Below are 17008 nucleotides of genomic sequence, written 5' to 3'. Positions count from 1 at the left end.
GGTTGGTTTGCACCTGATATGTTCCCATATAAGTTAGTCATCAACTTATAACTTGCCACACTTTTTCAGCTGCTACGCTTCCCGCAAATCACAGATTCATTTTCCTATGGCGTGTGGTGAACAAAATGTTGCCACACTTCAGCAAAATTTTGCAACCAAAACATATATCGACACCATCCAAGGAGGCCTACAGTTAGTTATTCACTACAAATCTAAATTTATCTCATGTATCTCATCACATGGACAATCTCTCTTCACTACATCTTTCTCACCATCAGTCAAACACCATCGTCCTCTATGGTTCTTACTTGGATTGTGGTAATCAGATTGAACTTTCAGGTGCTACCAGCAAAGAGCTGATAATTGCGTACTACATATCCTTGCTAGTTAACTCCTGGAATTCAAAAAAAAAATGAAACTGTGATACTATCAAATGAATTCCTTGGTAAGCGTTTATGTGACAGGAGAAATGATCTTGTAAAAAGAGTGTAAAGAAACAAGATCCATATATATATGGCTGAACTCCAACGCTAGACTCCAGGTATCTCAACCATCGCATTTTTTTCAGAGCTTGTTTGTGCTCTACATACTACTTTGCCTTGTTCTTCGTCAGCGCGCGATACATGCGTAGATCTCCTAACATCTTCACCATCTTAGCCTTCTAGAAGAAACTAAAACGAGTGCATGGCCTCATTTGTGAGGGTACTTCTGGGACGACAGGATGGCGTCCAAAGCGTCCTTCACTTGAGAGAGATCCGGTGCCTTCCCTCCTTGTGCAGGCCAGAACTCATCGGCAGCCAACACCTGCAGCATACATCATACATGTCTGAATCAGGAATTCAGGATGACTCCTGAAACTGCACTTGTGTCGCATACAAGAAACAAAGATCAGATTAGAATTAGTTGAGTCGACAGTCGACACAGACTATGGAATCATCAGGTACCTTCACTTGCAGCTGGAGGAACTTGACATAGGTGATTGCCTTTTCAAGCATGGTGACCAAATCCACCTGTACACGAGTCATTTATACGTTCATATGGTTAACCACTACTAGAAGCTTCGATCCACTTATCAGGGGAAGGCAAAGGAAAATACACGAGAACTACTAGATCGAGTGTTCGAATGATCGTCGATGCACTACGGGAAATGGTCAGTTTGCCGTGTGTCTGGACTTTTGCCGTGTGCAAATTTTCGAGCACACGGTAAACTTAACATTTCCCGTGTGTCAAATCAAAAACACTCGGTAAAATATTTGTCGTGTGCCTAGATCTGAGGCACACGACAAACAACTCCCCCCACCTCCACTTACCCACGATTATTAATCCGCACCGCCTCCTCCCTCAGATCGATACGCCACATCCCTCCCTTCCCCCTCCTCCCTCAGATCCGCCGCCGCCCCCTACTCTCCTGCCTGCTCGCCGTCTCCCTCCCATGCCTCCCCTCCCCTCCCCCCTCCGCTCGCCCCTCACCGGTAGTGAGGAGCGGCGGCGGCTTACCGGGACCGCCCGCAGGGCGCCGCGTGAAATTCGGCTCGAGCTCAGGTAGCGGTGGCGGACGGCGCGGCGCGAGCTCCGGCAACGGCCGCGGACGGCGCGGCGCGAGGTCAGGCAGCGGCGGCCCCTGCTCCTCCTCCTCCGGCGCGGCGTGGCGGCCCCTGCTCCTCCTCCTCCGGCGCGGCGTGGCGGCCCCTGCTCCTCCAAATCCGGCGCGCGGCCCCCTCCCTCTCCTTCCCCGGATCCGGCGCGAGGCCCCTCCATCTCCTTCCCCGGATCCGGCGCGCGGCCCCGGACCCTCCTTCCCTGGCGGGTGGCCGCACCATCACCGTTAGGTGTGGCGGCGAGGCCGGATTTGACCACCTCCTCCTTCGGTGCTCGACGTCGACGGTGGAGGGGGAGATGGCTCCAGCGGCAGCGGCTTACAGTGGTGGCAGTGGTGGCGGTTTGTTGGTGGCGGCGGCGTGCGGCGGCCGCCAGGGAGCAGTGGCGGGGGTGCGGCCGGCGGTGGGGCAGTGGCTGGGCCCGATTTTTTTATTTACTGTTCATTTATTTTGCCGTGTGTCGGAAACTATGCCGTGTGCCATGAGCACTTTACCGGCCGAAGTATGCCGTGTGCACGTTGCCGAGTGTTGCACACGGCAAAGCTTTTGCCGTGTGCCCCAGGCACACGGCAAACTACTCGATTCCGGTAGTGATGGATGTACCTTGGTGCCATTGGGCACGAGATCTTGCAGGACTTTGAGCTTCTCGGCGATCCTCTCTCTTCGAACCTACACACGCATGCATGGACGAGCGGCTTCAGACTTCAGTTAATCCAATCCGATCGTGACAATAGAAATCAATCCACAATTATGTGTAGTCTCTCCCAAGAATAATGACGATTCCCAAGAAGAAAAGGGCAGAGGAAATGGAATGGCACCTTGGCAGCTACGCTTTGAGGGTCCTTGGTAGGAGCAGGAGCAGCCTTGGCCTTGCTCTTCCTGCCGCCGCCGCACTGCTTCTTCGCCGCGGCAGCTTGCACTTCACCATCCTGATTCACACACAATACCATCATGTTATAAGTAGCTTGAAATCTTGAATTGGGCGACCACTTTTGATGCGATCCTTACAACTAACCACGAATGGAATTCTTCTTGATTGTTGGAGATGAATTAATAATTACTGTAGATAGTAATTAAATTACCGGTCTTGCGCGCTTGTTCGTGGTCTTGGCCGGCGGCTGGACGGAGCCCATCCCCTGGATGTGCAGACCACCGGCATCATCATCGGCCGAGCTGCCTGGGCTCACGAGCCCGAACCTGCAGGCGGATCCGTGCTGCGGCGGCGGATGCTGCTCGACCATGCCCGCGGCGGCGACGTCCATCCACAGCGCGCACCCATCGTCGCCCAGGTGGTGGTGGTGGTGGCCGCCGCCACTGCCGGCCTGCTCGAAGCTGAGCACCGACGAGCTGGAGCTGGAGCTGGCGCCCGAGCCGCCGTACCCGGCCCAGCTGCCGTAGTAGTCGCCGCCGGCGGCCGAGGCTCCGTGCTTGAAGCAGCTGTCGTCGTCGAAGGCGAGCTGCAGCGAGAGCGCTGCCGCGGCGGAGCCCTCGCCCTCGCCCTCGTCGCCGTCCACGACGACGCCGCCGTGGTAGCCGAAGAGCTCGAGGGACATGGAGGAAGGCTCGCCGTCGCCGTACATCGTCACCGGCCGGAGCTGCGGCTGCTGCATCGCGCTCCGCTTGCTTGCCTGAGCCATCTAGCTAGCTAGTCAATCACTCGACGGACTGATTAGCTAGCTAGCTTTGTGCCTTAGCTATGTGTCACTGACAAGGAGTAAACAGCTAGGGTTTCTGTTCTTGGAAGCTAGCTAGCTAGCTATGCATGAAACGTGTAGGCCGGCCGGCAGCTACTTTTATAGAGAGGGTTTCTGAAGAAGCTAAGCTAGCAACTAGAGAGGTGTCTTGTCTTGATCAAGCTGGTGGCACATGCACGGCGGAGTAAATTAAACACTACTGCTAGCTCCTAGGAGGCCAACCAGCCAGCCATGGATGGCATGACGCATGCTGCTGGTTAGGGTTGCAGACCTACAAATAATTATCTGCTTAGCTCAGCTGATTAGGGGCAAGTAGCAGTAAGCTTGAGATGCGCCGCGGCATACGGGAGTCCCCATGTTCCGGTGGAACGATCCGCTTCACGTGGCATTCAAGGCCCCTTCGTGCCTGTGTGCATTTGCATTAAATCAAGGCAGCAGGGAGGAGCGAGCTGGCTAATTAAGCTAGGTGATGACAAGATATTTTTTAATAAAATTATGAAGCTGCGCACGAAGTATTAACAGCGAACAATCTACTCGGGTGTTTCTCTCCCCTTCTTATTCCTGCACTCCCAACAATTCTGTAAAACGGTAAAATCCTTCTTTGGTTTTAAAAAAACAGAGGCGGGGATTCTTTCTCCCTCCAAAATTGTTCGGAAAAAGACTAACAACATTTGCCGACAGTTTCTTTGAAAGTGGCCGGCGATTCACAGCTAATTTGGTTTTCGTATATGCATGGTTGTGTGACTGATTGGCTGCGCGCTAATTGTTGGTAATTTGGCACCCTCAAAGTAAAACTCGCCTGCTACTCAAGAGGGAAGAAAACTAGAGTGCTAAAAAAACTGACTAAATGAACTGCTAATCTTGTTCCAAACAGCTCAAATGGCTACAGAAAGGTGGGCATCAGGCGTCCAATTACCAAGAAACCATGCTCATCATCTTCTTCTGCATCTCTACTTAGGACAAAATTAGATACCTACTAATGAATTACTAGTAGACTTGCATCCAGCTAAACTGGAGCACTGGCTGGGCGGCCATACATTACATCGACCAAGTTAGTTAACCGTACGTACATTAAACAATACAAGCTACGTACGGGGGAAAGATCGAAAACCTTCACGAATATCTTACCAAGGCAGACCTTCATGCATGGGCATCTTGTCAAGGCGGCAGAATGGCAGATCGGCATTCGTATCCGCTCCAGCTTCGTCGTGCCCCCCCACGTTTCAAGTTTCAATGGGTAAGCCATGGAGTACACGCTGCAAATGAACCGAGCTTGATTGCACTTCAAAGCTTCACATGGCCTCACCAGCAGCGCCCCCACGCTGCACCAAAAAACTATGGTCGGCGCAAGTGTCACACTTGCTGGGGAGGACGCTTAAACTATGCGCCCTCCCGCCTCCAGAGTCAGCCAGCTTCAGCCCTCAGCGGCCGTGACAAACCTGGACCTGCAATCCCTGCAGAGAGGAGATCGAACAGACAAGCGGACGTGCGAACCAGTCGCGCCGCACGTAGGCGCCCCCGCCCACCACACCAACCTCTACTCGACTCCGTGCATCTCGCAATAATACAAAAATCTGAAAGCTCTGATACAAAGTCTCGTAAGTAGAATGCAGCAGCAGTATTATACAGCATGAAGGCATTCTCCGAAGACCGGAGCTGACGTAACCCGGCTGCTTCGAGTAAACAACAGCTAGTGCATGCCTGGACTATATATTCTGTGTTGCGAACATCTGGAAGCACCGCAACCGGGTCGGTTTTCCTCTTCCTATGCTGCTGGAACATCTGGAAGCACCGCAACCGGGTTGTGTTCGACGGCGCCGAGCCTTGCCTACAACGACTCTTGCGCAACTGCAACGAAGATGCGCGCCTCTAGGCATGGCGCCTGCCTAGGGCGGACGCTGGAGTAATCGAGTCCTGGTGTAACCTGTTTTCCCCCATGTAACAAACTGTAACAGATTTCAACCCCCCCCCCCCCCCCCCGATACCCTCATTTCTGCTGTACAATCTGACTCATGAGTCAAATGAATGAAATATGAAAATCAGGTGGGGAAACTCCCCCCCCCCCCCCCCCCCTTTGGCTGTCAAAAAAAAATTCTGTGTTGCCCAACAAATCGGATAGTTCTGGAATTTCTGGATATCATTAAATCTAAGCGTGGTTTTGTGCCGTGGTTGACAGGTTGAGTTGGCTGTACAACTATGTGTTGTGATACGAGCGGTTTGTGCTGACACCCAGCACGCGCAACCACCCACCGGTTTCAGCTTCTCAGGATCAGGTGGCTGGCACTGCGATACCACTCGAGTGATGTTGAAATGAGCAACAGGTGTCGACTGGACAGGGCATAACTAAATATGAGAAACTGCCATGTTACAGCCTATCAGTTCTCAGTACAATCTAGTAGTTACTGACTAACACAGTCCAATTTACTATAAGCATGGCGATGTGCGGCAGCAGGACAGCAGTACAACTATTATTAGTTCACCTGAAATGCTACCCAGATTAGAAGACAGTGAATTACCTCTAGAACCATCACAACAAGCCTCTGAATCTGTACTGTTACCTTCTCATTACAAGTATCATCTCAGCTTCAAGTTCCAGCCTGCGATATAAAACAAAAACTTAGGCCTATCAAGAAGATACAGTAATCAGGACTTCATCATTAAGACAGCATTAACTCGACCTTGTCATATATAACCTTCTATTGATTTTGTTTACTCAACTGTCACCACTCACCAGCAGCAGGATACAGTGTATCCTAAAATAAACAGATACTGAAGTGCTACGGAATACCATAAGGAAGTCGGCATGCTAAGTAATAAGGTATCAGTTAGCACTGCATCCCAAGTCACCTCAAATGATTGCTTGTCGTCTAGCAAGACAGTCTTGCGATAGTCGACATTTCAGATAATAATAATATGGTGTAACCAAAGCAATAAAATGCACTGATCAAGCTGCTCTGTGAAGCTCCTAATGTTTTTACCCGCAGAAATATTTATCTTGCATTACATGACCATGTTTTCTGCTCAATGATACATTGATATCTGCGGGCAGTGTCCCAGACTCCAAGCCTATGTATTTCTCAAAAGGCACCCTGTTATACCTTGAGTTATTGGTACTAGAAGAAAATTCACAAAGTCTACACATCATGTTACCTTGTCCAGTAACTCTTGTTTAACACATTCAGTTAACTGGAATGAAAAATGGTATGTTGTATTATATGCCATACTTCACAGAACATGGCATCTATGAATTTGCAAATTATACCGAGTGCAAGCCAGTATCCTATAGGCCAAGGCTATTCCCACTAAGTTCCACACACGGCCTGGTTGGCCCGGCTTCAGCTTTAGACTTACTAGTAATTATGCAATTAGTTTAAGTAGTTAATTTACATTTAAATAACTAACTAGACTAGAAGCCCATTACCAAAGCAACAGGTGGGCTTCAGCACAAGTATGCAGGGGTTCATGATCCATTTGCTTATACAGCTTCAGGGTTATTAATAAGACAGCATATTGTGTCTATAAGCATGCGCCCAGCATAACACCTTATATACATGTCATGTGGGGCTTACAGTATGCACAATGCAAGAAGCAGAACGGCCAGGATCGTGCACGAGACCAGGAGAGAGATTCAAACATATCAGCTAAGAGATAGATTTAGAGATTGGCTTGAGTCAGTTTGGTTTGAAATTTGGTTTGGTTTGGTTTGGTTTTGTGGCTGGGCTCTAGCAATATATAAGTAGATCGAGACCCTGCCAAGTCTAGGCAGACATTAGATTGAAATTCATCCTGTTCCTAACACCCAGCCTCCCCGGCGCGGTGCCGGTCAGGGCTCCTCTGCGCCGTCAAGGTCCAGGACTACATCCAAGTACTTCATTCAAATATAATCTTCACCGCAATCCTTCCACAAATCACCCTGCCTGCGACACACATTTTGTCAAGAGGTCCTATGAACCATCATATTCAAAGAAAGTTCACCATGCAACCGATTGCTGAAAATTTAAATGATGGTTTCAACAAAGTTAACTGAGTTCAAATCTAGCATCTGATGAAACTGTGGGGGGAATGATAGTGTTATCAGAGTTTACAGCCTTAACCTCTTTAAGTCTTTAATATTTTCCATATCAATGTTTGCATACATATGGCTAGAAACCATCACCTATACCATTACTGAGCATATCTATTTTTGGTTGGCCAACCAGAAGAGTTCTAGGCAGGGCTTTGCATGCACAAACTATAAATCAATTCTTATTCCATTATTGTGAATCACTATTTTTAGTTGGCCAACCTATGCAGTAGGAGTCTAGTGTTCTAAGCTGGATGTGGTCTAATTTAGTGATGTGTCATGTCATGGGCGTGGTTTATTGGGAAGGGAGGAGGTGGCAGGTGATTTCAACTATTCAGTAAGTTAAATCTCCTTGACAACTACAGATAAACAAATCAGACCCAGTTACATACCCACATGAGGTTCACAATATAAGTTAGCACGAAGAAACTAAAATTAGCTAGCAAGATGCTATTTTCTATCTCAATTCTCAACTGAAGTTTCCAGATGAATAGGTCGATATAAGGAGTAATGATAAACAACAATGAAAGATGAGGAATATTCATTGCAGCTGAGCAGAAGGGCAACAAATTTACACTGCAAATACATTTCTTAAGATTCAAGTACTAATCATCAGCTCCACTAAACTAAACCGCATATTAGTTATGTTGGAGATTATAACTGAATAACCAATACATGACACGATGAGGCTATAACAGGTGATCTGCACTAACTGCCTAGCGCTATAAGAGTAACTGGAAACAAAAAACAGCATAGTGGCAGGAGAGGAGACCGCATATCAATCTTAAGAAAGCACGTGACTGCTAGCATGTGGCTGGTAAGAAAATCAGCAGATATCACTTTAAGTTGTGCACATACTGCATACTCCAAACATCTTTTCCTGAAATGCAATTATGAATCACCATCTGGTGAGTTCATCTGTCTGTTGAGCTCTTCATCAGCCTTCTTCAAAAAAACATCCCAGCCACTCCCCTGCCCCCAATCCAGCATATCATATGGCACTGCTGTCATCAATCCTGGCCTCACGGCACCCTGCTGCATGACCACTCTAAATTCCAGCTCATGCTCTCTTCCTTCTGCATCAAGCTCCTCCCAAGTAAACAGCAGCGGCAAGGTATAACCACCCCATGGGTTGAAATCTATCAGCTTGACTCGCCCATCAGTTGTCACATACACATCAAATGTATAATGATTTGAACCAAACTGTGGCTCAATAACTTCCTCAAAGAAAACCTCAATGTTCGGTTGCACCTCAGAACTCCATCCAGGCAGTGATGGGTAGTAAGCTGATGCATCTCTCTGGGACACAGCAACCAGCTTCCGCTCCCGTACGAAGCATCTGAACTCTGACTCAGGGCGGAGGCCTGGGTACCACTTGCGGAGGGCGAGATAGTATTGGAACCCATCGTCCACCCAAGCATCCCCACTACTATCTTCTTCCCGTGCATCTTCCGCATCACAATCCACAGCATTTGATGCAGCACCTTCCTCGGCACCAGCACCAACTTTCCGGGCATTCCGTCGAGCACCCTCTGGACGCACAAAATCCTCGCACGACTGGCGCGCGGAGGCGAGGTCGTGCGCCACGCAGTCGGAGGCGCGGAGCAGCATGGCGACCTCGGCGAAGCACGCGCACCGGGTCGTGCCGTCCGCGGACATGAAGGTGGCGTCCTTGGGCGCGCTCCAGTTGAGCTTGGGGAGCGCGGCGCCGCCGAGGTCCGCGATGGCGGCGTCGACGGCCGCCTCGAGCTCCAGGAACTCGGGGCGGTGCGGGTGGTCGGCGTCGGGGTCGTGGACGTCCTCGGCGCTGGAGCCGAAGAAGAGGTCCGAGCTGAGGAGGGAGTCCGGGTCCGGGTGGTGGGCGTGGGCGGGCGCGAAGGGCTGGCGGCCGGAGGTCACCGCGGGGAGGAGGAACGGGAGCGGCTCCTCGTCGGCGCCGGACCCGGAGTCCGGGTCGGGGTAGGCCGCTCGGCCGGCGAGGTAGCGGAGGAAGGCGGCGGGGAGCGGGATGATGGCGGTGGGGATGGAGTGGCGGCGGAAGGCCGGGTACCACTCGTGGATCTGGCAGCGGAGCAGCTCCTCGAGAAGCATCTCCTCCGCCGCCGCCGCTTCTCTGGGAGAGATTCGCGCGGCTTCTCTGGGGCCGCGGGTGTGCGTGCTTTCCAAGTCTCCGCCCTCGTCGGCGGCGGCGGCTTCGACCTGGGTTAAACCCTCGCCGCCGTCCGCCGTGGTCGACTCTTTTTCCCTCTCTAGTTGGGCCGCATATTGGGCTTATTTCTTCAAATGGGCCATGAAAATTACCTGTCGAGCGGCCCAGGAGGACCCAATAGTCACCAGGCGTCAGCCGGCCCAGCCGGTGAGAATCACTCACTGTTCAGAGTGTTCTCTGAAGGTAGATTCGTGCAATGTGGACACAGGGCGCCCGCAACGCAGGCGCGTCCAGATCATCACGGCACACGTGTCGGCGCGGGCCCAGCTTCCCAGGCCGGTACGTGGCGGCAGGGGGCTGCGTCGTGCCAATAATCCAAGTCCCATGACACGGAGACGAAGTCGCCCACCGTTTTGTGCCGTCCTCGCTAGCTAGCTCCCCGCCCGCTGCTGCTGTACATGCTGATCCAGCGAGCACCCGTAACGGTACGGTGTGCCGTGCGTGCGTCACGCGGCGGGTCGGAACACAAGTGCTAGTAGTTAACGCTGCGACGGCAGCAGGTCCGTCCTCCTCCCGGCCCAAGCAAGCGCGCGCGCACACGCACACAGAGAGACAGTGAGGAGGAGGGAGGCCGGGCGGCCGGAGGTCTAGATAGATCGATCATAGCACGCAGATGGCCCGGTTCGTGGACCCGCTGGTGGTGGGGCGGGTGATCGGCGAGGTGGTGGACCTGTTCGTGCCCTCCGTCAACATGACCGTCGCGTACGGACCCAAGGACATCAGCAACGGCTGCCTCCTCAAGCCCTCCGCCACCGCCGCGCCGCCGCTCGTCCGCATCTCCGGCCGCCGCAACGACCTCTACACGCTGGTAGCTCGTCCTGCATCCATCTGCTTGCTAGCTTGCTCGCTCGTTGCCCATGCACGCGCCGCTGCAAGTTGATAGATGCATGTGTTGCGCTACAGATCATGACGGACCCGGATGCGCCGAGCCCCAGCGACCCCACCATGAGGGAGTATCTCCACTGGTATGTACATACCCTTTTCAATCAATTATTCCACGTACTACATACAAGTGGCGGAGCTTGAGCAAAATCTCAGAGGAGGGGGGGGGGGGGGCAGACTGCCAGAGTTTAGCTAAGGGGGGCCAGTATTGGACTAGCGGATCAGATTAGCTGGTAAAATTAGATGGTCATAAAAGAAAATTAGGAATCCAGGGGGGCCATGGCCCCCATTGGCCCTGTTTATCCTCCGCCAGTGCTACATACTACTTTGCTTTTGTTCTTGCCTGCCACCCGAACTACTACTACATATGCGGGAGTTCTCCTTGAGACAAATTTGCGGCATGTGTACGTGCAGGATAGTGGCTAACATACCAGGGGGAACAGATGCATCAAAAGGTGAGTTTGTAATTTTTCTTCAGTCACATCTTTTGTCTCTCTAATTTCAATATGTTCATGCTTGTTTTAACTTGCGGATTTGTGCTTCTTTATTTTTTTATGCGTCGCTTTGCTAGAACTTGTTGTATTCTTTCAAGGGTATGCTTAATTCATTAGCCCATGCAAATGCGCATAGGTTGATGACTAGTTACATCAATTTAGTTATGCGAGTGTGTTGCCTAGCATGTGTTATTTCATATGTATTCGTCACTTCCTTTTACTTCACATAGTTGGTTAATTATTTGGTCCCAACTCCCAAATTCAGCTAATATATGCTTGCTTGCAGTTGCATACATCGCTAATGGCTGTCAAAATATGCAGTTCATTTAGAATTTTGGTCCCTTTTTACTTTGAAAGACTCTTTATAAATTCCATTTAGGATTATTACCCACGACCACAAGTCCATAGTATGAGTTAACTAGTACTTAATGAAAATGATTAAAGTTATGTTAGGAGTACTTAAACTCAGTGTACATATGACTGGATAAATAAAGAATGTTAATTTTGTTTTTTTTGTAGTTATTTCACGAGTTACCAACAAATTTATTAGCCTTGCCATTTTGTTCGAGCAGCCGACAATTCTTAAAGTATATTTCTGATGTTTCACAAATTGCCGACAACACATCCTAACGAATGTATGTTATATTGTAGAAAAATAATTTTAATTTAAATAATGTTGGCCGTCTCAAAAGAGAAATTGTTGGGAAAAGTTTGCTAAGTATTTGTAACCCAAAAAAAGTCTAGGAAATAGGAAGAAACATTTGAACCATGCGTCCATCATTTGTCACACCAGTATACTTTTCCTAGGCTACGCAATGCTAGCTAGTTCGATCAAAGAAGCGGCCTATATGTCATGGGCGCCATGCACGGATGTGTGATCTTTCCGTTTTTAGAAACGGAAAACTACAAAACCAACAGATATGTGTCTTCTTCTTCCCATCGAGATCGATTCGGGGGAGGAATTTCGTGGAGTGCTGCGTTTTCCTTTCTTGCACGCACTGGGGTCATGTCGGGGTACGTGCCCTGCGCCGGCAACTGCATGGCACAAACTCTCACGCAGAGCCGCCGCCGCCGTTCGCGCCGCGCGCGAGTTGGCAGCACACTGTGAGGCTGCCGCCGCGCCGCACGTGGCGCCGCCGCGCCAAGCGTTGGCCGGCGAGGCGGGACACGTGTGGCGGCCATGCTCGCAGCCGCAGCCATCATGCCGGCGGCAGGGCCGGCGGTTTAATCGGTTGCCGACGACGACCGTGACGTGTGCGCGCGTGTGCTGCAGGGGATGTGGTGGTGGACTACATGGGCCCGCGGCCGCCGGTGGGGATCCACCGCTACGTGCTGGTGCTGTTCGAGCAGAAGACGCGCGCGCGCGCGGGGGCGCCGGCGGAGCGCGCCAACTTCAACACGCGCGCCTTCGCGGCGGCGCACGAGCTCGGCCTCCCCACCGCCGTCGTCTACTTCAACGCCCAGAAGGAGCCCGCCAAACGCCGCCGCTAGTAGTTACTACCTCCACACTCACGGCTGCTGCGTGAGTGCGTGCGTGCGCCGCCGGCCGCCGGCGGTTATATTATAATTACCGCCGGTGAATAAGAGCTTTTACTATACTGCCCCGTTAAGTACCTTATTAATTACCGTATACTCGTATTTTTTCTGTGTTTTCCGTATACGTATATGGTCTATATACTTGTGCTCTTGCATGTATATGTAGCATGCGTCTTGCATGGACTGTGGCTTTTGGAGTTGATATTCGTCGCTAGCTCGCTTCTGGGTTTACCCTGTTTTGTTTCCAATTATAATTAAATTATTGGTGGAAATAAATGATAATCTCACCAAATGCATCGATTATTTTTGCTTATCTGGTAATCCGATTCAGAGATTTGAACTACGAGAAACAAGAAAATCTTCGCTTCTCTCGGCCACGCTTAGAATACAGTTGTTGGCTCTTTGATTATATTCCAATTTTAAATTATGGGATGTTTTAGCTTTTTATGTACATAGTTTTGCTATATGTACCTACATTGTATACACTATACAGTGTCTGGATACATATAAAAAATTGTGAACCTAGAAATTTCAAAACCAAATATATATAATTTTAATTTGGAATGGAGGGACTGAGGGGTACTAGACTACTAGTGTCTACCATGCGTATTTCAATCGTTATTATTAGTTTTTACTCCATACGGCAATGCTAAAAAAATGGCCTGTGGTGGCAGTTCAAAAAATTATTTACAATGTTAGTTATTACAACATATATAAACAACGGTTCCACCTAACTTTTCTTGTACTTGACTAATATTTCTTCCTTACCCATGCATCACCTTACCTAAACTTTTGTATAATCGAACAAGGAAAAGATATTTGGGTGTGGAGAGGAAAAATACCCCGTATGGTATGGATGATTGCAGAAGTATAAATTGATGCTATACATGGGGATTTATTGTTTTCCTTTTTTTAAGGGAATGGCTAAAAGAAGAAGAAAAAAAGAAGTTCTAGAAGAAATATTCGGCCAATCAGTCTTCAACTCACCTGTGTCACTTCACTGTGTGTGTATTAGATTGGTCGATCCTTAAAGCCCAGGCTCGGCGGCGATCCTTAAAGGCCAGGCTCGATGGGCCGCCGAGCCCAACAGGCCAACACGATGCAAATGGATCAACTTTTTGTCATTTTCTGCAGCAAATTTGGATTGTTCGGTTTCAGGGGCTAAATTTTAGTTATGTCACATCAAAGAAAATTTTAATATTAAGAAATATTAAATCAAAGTTAATTATAAAACTAACCGCAGAACTCTGGGGCTAAACTGCGAGACGAATTTAATGAGGTATATTAATCCATAATTAGCAAATGGTTACTGTAGCATCATTGTAGCAAATTATGGATTAATTAGTCTCATTAGATTTGTCTCGCGAATTAGCACTCAGCTGTCAAAATAAATTTATAAATAAATTTTATTTAATACTCCAAAATAGTAAGATTCTTTTTTATATGATAGGGACTAAAAAAAAGTCTGTGAAACCAAACAAGGTTACGCTACTCCTTCGGATGGCTGGGGCTGGCCGGCTGGCTTGCATGCTGGCTGGCCGGAGCTTGTGATCAGCTCAACCCATTTTTTCCAGCCAAACAGGCAAGTTTAGGCCAGTCTCAGTGGAGATTTCATGGAGAGTTTCATGACATTAAATATCATCAATTTTGCTAATGTAGCAAGAAAAGAGAATGATAGAGTTTTATGGGATGCGAGGAGAGTTTCATCACCACAAAACTTATCTGGCACGGTTATCTAGTTTCCAGTCTAGGTATCTGTGCTCATAAAACTCCCACTGAGACTGGCTTTAACTGCACAAAAAAAGGAGTAGTAGGCTATTCTCTCCGTCCCAAAATAATCGCACGTTTGCGATTCAAAAATTTTCCCACAATAAAGGGTCGACTTGCACAAAGTTTCATGCATGACAGCAGACGGCAGTACACGGTGCACTACCGAGGCTTCTGGACGAGCATTAAACGAAGAAAAAAATCAACTTAAATAAATTGATGGAAGACTGGGATGCTCTGGTCCACTCATTCCCTTCTTCACTTTCCCTGCATAGCAACAGTGACGCTACTATCCACACGCTCATACTAGTCTGTACTAATGTTGTTCCCCTGCGGCGTTTGAACTTTATAGGGGCATTTTCATAATTTTACCTATATCGTTGGTTTTTGTGCCCGCAAATATTATGAAAAGGGATATTTTCTTAATTTTACCTGTATCGTTGGTTTTCGTGCCCCACAAATATTATGGAACGAAGGGAGTATGCAGCAGGTGAGCAAGGTCATCCTCTGGAGACGACAATTAATCGCGTTGTATTCGGATATTTACCATCAAGCCAATTTCTAGAGGTGTTAACTTCTAGTGGTGATTCCAGGCATGTCGTCGCATCACATCTTGGCAAATATAGAAGAATCTGTTAGACCTCTAGGATCATCTAGCCCAAGAAAGAACCACAAAATTAAGATGGGATGTTGAACATATCTTGATTACTTGAACCTCTCATCTTTTTTCTTTGTTGTTCATGCATCTAGTGCTAGAATTAAGTAGAGAAGGCAGTCCTCCTGTGATTTCTGTGATCAGCTGAGATTGGGCAGCTAGGTTTTTAGGGGAGAGGCTAAAAACTAAGAGCCTTATGTCCATAAGGACTCTCTCCTATTTATATTCACAGCATCACAGGTGGGACAGCACCTTTCAAGAGCCTTTTAGTGTCCTCCAATCAAGAGCTCAAGTCCAATTCGGACTTTTCATTAGCAACTATTAATTAGCTATGATATTTTCTAAAAGCTGACATCATCGCTGACATGATCAACCCAACATTTTTCCCCTTGATCATAAACCTTAAACTTATAAGTTCATTTTTCAACAAAATGACGCACCAAGACAAAAGCATTACAATGGTGAATCACATACCATTAAATCCAGTTGCTATAGTACGCCATCTTATATCAAAAGAACTTCTTTAACTTAGGAGCTCCAAAACTTACTCTTTATCATTATTCAAAACTTATGGATTCATTTCTCAAAAGAAAGTACACCAGATCAATCAATCACTGTAGTCAATTAAGTACCACAGGACTAAGTGACCATAGTTCCCGTTCAAAATCAAAATGATTCCACTTAGGCTCATGGGGATACGGTGCTACAATTAGTCCCAGAGTGCAGTTTATTATTTTTTTATACAACATACATCATTATAAACTTTTTGTGCGCACTTTACAATTGAAAATCAAATATGTTTCCAGAATCACATTTTTTTTGTCCCTCAAAATATAGGCTGCCTTTTAATCTTTATGCTAGCAATCAACAGGCAAGCCTCTTAAACTTAATATGATACTCAGCATTTATTTCTTAACACTTAATGCTTTATATACTGAGCATCAAACATCAACTTCAATGCTCAACACTTATGTCTGGCACTTTATGCTTATTTGTTGAGCACTTAAACTTTAAAATATTAATACATTATTAAGGCCTTGAAACATTTAATGTTTGATTCTGGAATCAATCTTTCACAATGTCTTGGGCCTGGCAATACCCTTTGACACCCTACTCGAATAGAACTGCACTCTTTACATAATAAGTTCCAGGATAAATTTCTTAAGAAATTCCTTATTCTCTTAAAATAATATGGATTAGGAACATAAATCCATATCTAAACTTTTAGGATTAAACATGCCACAACTTAATCTTCATCTTTAATGATGTCTTAAGTTGGGTGAAACCATTCCACAATATGGCTCCCCACAACAGGTGCAACTTTTGTGGACATTAATGCACCTTTGCTAAGAAACATTATTGTCTGAACACCCCATAACTTGGTAGTTATCAGACTTTCTAAAAAATGAGCATGTAATCCCTTAGTGCTATATTTATAGCACAAAATTGCTTTAGCATTTATGCCAACACGGCAATACATTCTGAACAATTTTCCAGGGGGTCCAGTCCTGGAGGTATGTTTGCCAGATATCTCGGTCTTTAAAATTTTAAGGGCATATCATAACTTTAGGTATATACATCACTTATGTCTGCCACAACATAAGAAAACTTATTGCCCTTAATGGGAGCAATCATAATTTTGGGGGTAATATTTTATATTCCCATTTTCTGGACCAATCTTGGTGAATCTTAATACTCAAAGAACATAAGGAACATCACCAGGAATAAACTTAATTCTCTGAGGATAAAACTCATTCCTTATAATATACAATATCCCTATTGCTTATTGCCAACATGACGTTGACTAATCAAAATTTCTTATTGAACTTTATTTGATCATTCTAAATGCTTATACCCTCAAAGTAATGTGCAATAATAAGAACTTCTTTCCTTTAATATATCTTGTCATGATAATTAATTCCTTATTTTATATGAATATTTTCCAATGATCATAAGATTGTGCCTTTCATAATTTCATTTCATAGTCATATTTAGGCATTGCCTCCATTACAAGAAACTTAACATAAGTATTAGAAACTTACAAACTTCCGTTCCATGAGATGGAAAGGATTCTTAAAACTTATATCTTAGTTAGGAGGCAATAATGTGA

General features: G+C 47.2%; 3 protein-coding genes across 3 annotated transcripts; 1 reads left to right on the top strand and 2 right to left on the bottom strand.

The window, feature by feature from the left end:
- Positions 1-400: 400 nt before the first annotated feature.
- On the bottom strand, positions 401-5219 carry LOC120706224 (transcription factor RHD6-like). The gene is made up of 5 exons (XM_039990806.1): positions 2681-5219; positions 2417-2527; positions 2202-2267; positions 945-1010; positions 401-804 (listed from the first exon to the last, which is right to left on the bottom strand). Exons 1-5 carry the CDS (start codon positions 3233-3235, stop codon positions 691-693), a joined length of 912 nt encoding a protein of 303 aa, XP_039846740.1. The 5' UTR covers positions 3236-5219; the 3' UTR covers positions 401-690.
- Positions 5220-7866: 2647 nt separating this feature from the next.
- Positions 7867-9578, bottom strand: LOC120706223 (cell division cycle protein 123 homolog). The gene has a single exon (XM_039990805.1). The coding sequence runs from the start codon at positions 9444-9446 to the stop codon at positions 8247-8249; it is 1200 nt and encodes a 399-aa protein (XP_039846739.1). The 5' UTR covers positions 9447-9578; the 3' UTR covers positions 7867-8246.
- A 485-nt stretch (positions 9579-10063) lies between these two features.
- On the top strand, positions 10064-12676 carry LOC120710500 (protein MOTHER of FT and TFL1 homolog 2-like). Its single transcript, XM_039996172.1, has 4 exons — positions 10064-10372; positions 10468-10529; positions 10861-10901; positions 12214-12676. The coding sequence occupies exons 1-4, from the start codon at positions 10178-10180 to the stop codon at positions 12429-12431; spliced, it is 516 nt and encodes a 171-aa protein (XP_039852106.1). The 5' UTR covers positions 10064-10177; the 3' UTR covers positions 12432-12676.
- The last annotated feature ends 4332 nt before the right edge of the window (positions 12677-17008 follow it).

The sequence above is a fragment of the Panicum virgatum genome, chromosome 5K (genome assembly GCF_016808335.1).
Source record: "Panicum virgatum strain AP13 chromosome 5K, P.virgatum_v5, whole genome shotgun sequence".
NCBI classification, from domain to species: domain Eukaryota; kingdom Viridiplantae; phylum Streptophyta; class Magnoliopsida; order Poales; family Poaceae; genus Panicum; species Panicum virgatum.
The sequence above is the reverse complement of the archived record's forward strand: the minus strand, read 5'-3'. Positions and strand labels throughout refer to the sequence as shown.

Coding starts and splice junctions, on each gene's coding strand:
- LOC120706224 (XM_039990806.1), bottom strand. CDS start 3,235: ATGGCTCAGGCAAGCAAGCGGAGCGCGATGCAGCAGCCGCAGCTCCGG. Junction 2,268..2,416: donor CTCAAAGCGTAGCTGCCAAG/GTGCCATTCCAT, acceptor ATGCGTGTGTAG/GTTCGAAGAGAGAGGATCGC. Junction 805..944: donor TCCTCCAGCTGCAAGTGAAG/GTACCTGATGAT, acceptor TGTATGCTGCAG/GTGTTGGCTGCCGATGAGTT.
- LOC120706223 (XM_039990805.1), bottom strand. CDS start 9,446: ATGCTTCTCGAGGAGCTGCTCCGCTGCCAGATCCACGAGTGGTACCCG.
- LOC120710500 (XM_039996172.1), top strand. CDS start 10,178: ATGGCCCGGTTCGTGGACCCGCTGGTGGTGGGGCGGGTGATCGGCGAG. Junction 10,373..10,467: donor GCAACGACCTCTACACGCTG/GTAGCTCGTCCT, acceptor GTTGCGCTACAG/ATCATGACGGACCCGGATGC. Junction 10,530..10,860: donor ATGAGGGAGTATCTCCACTG/GTATGTACATAC, acceptor GTGTACGTGCAG/GATAGTGGCTAACATACCAG.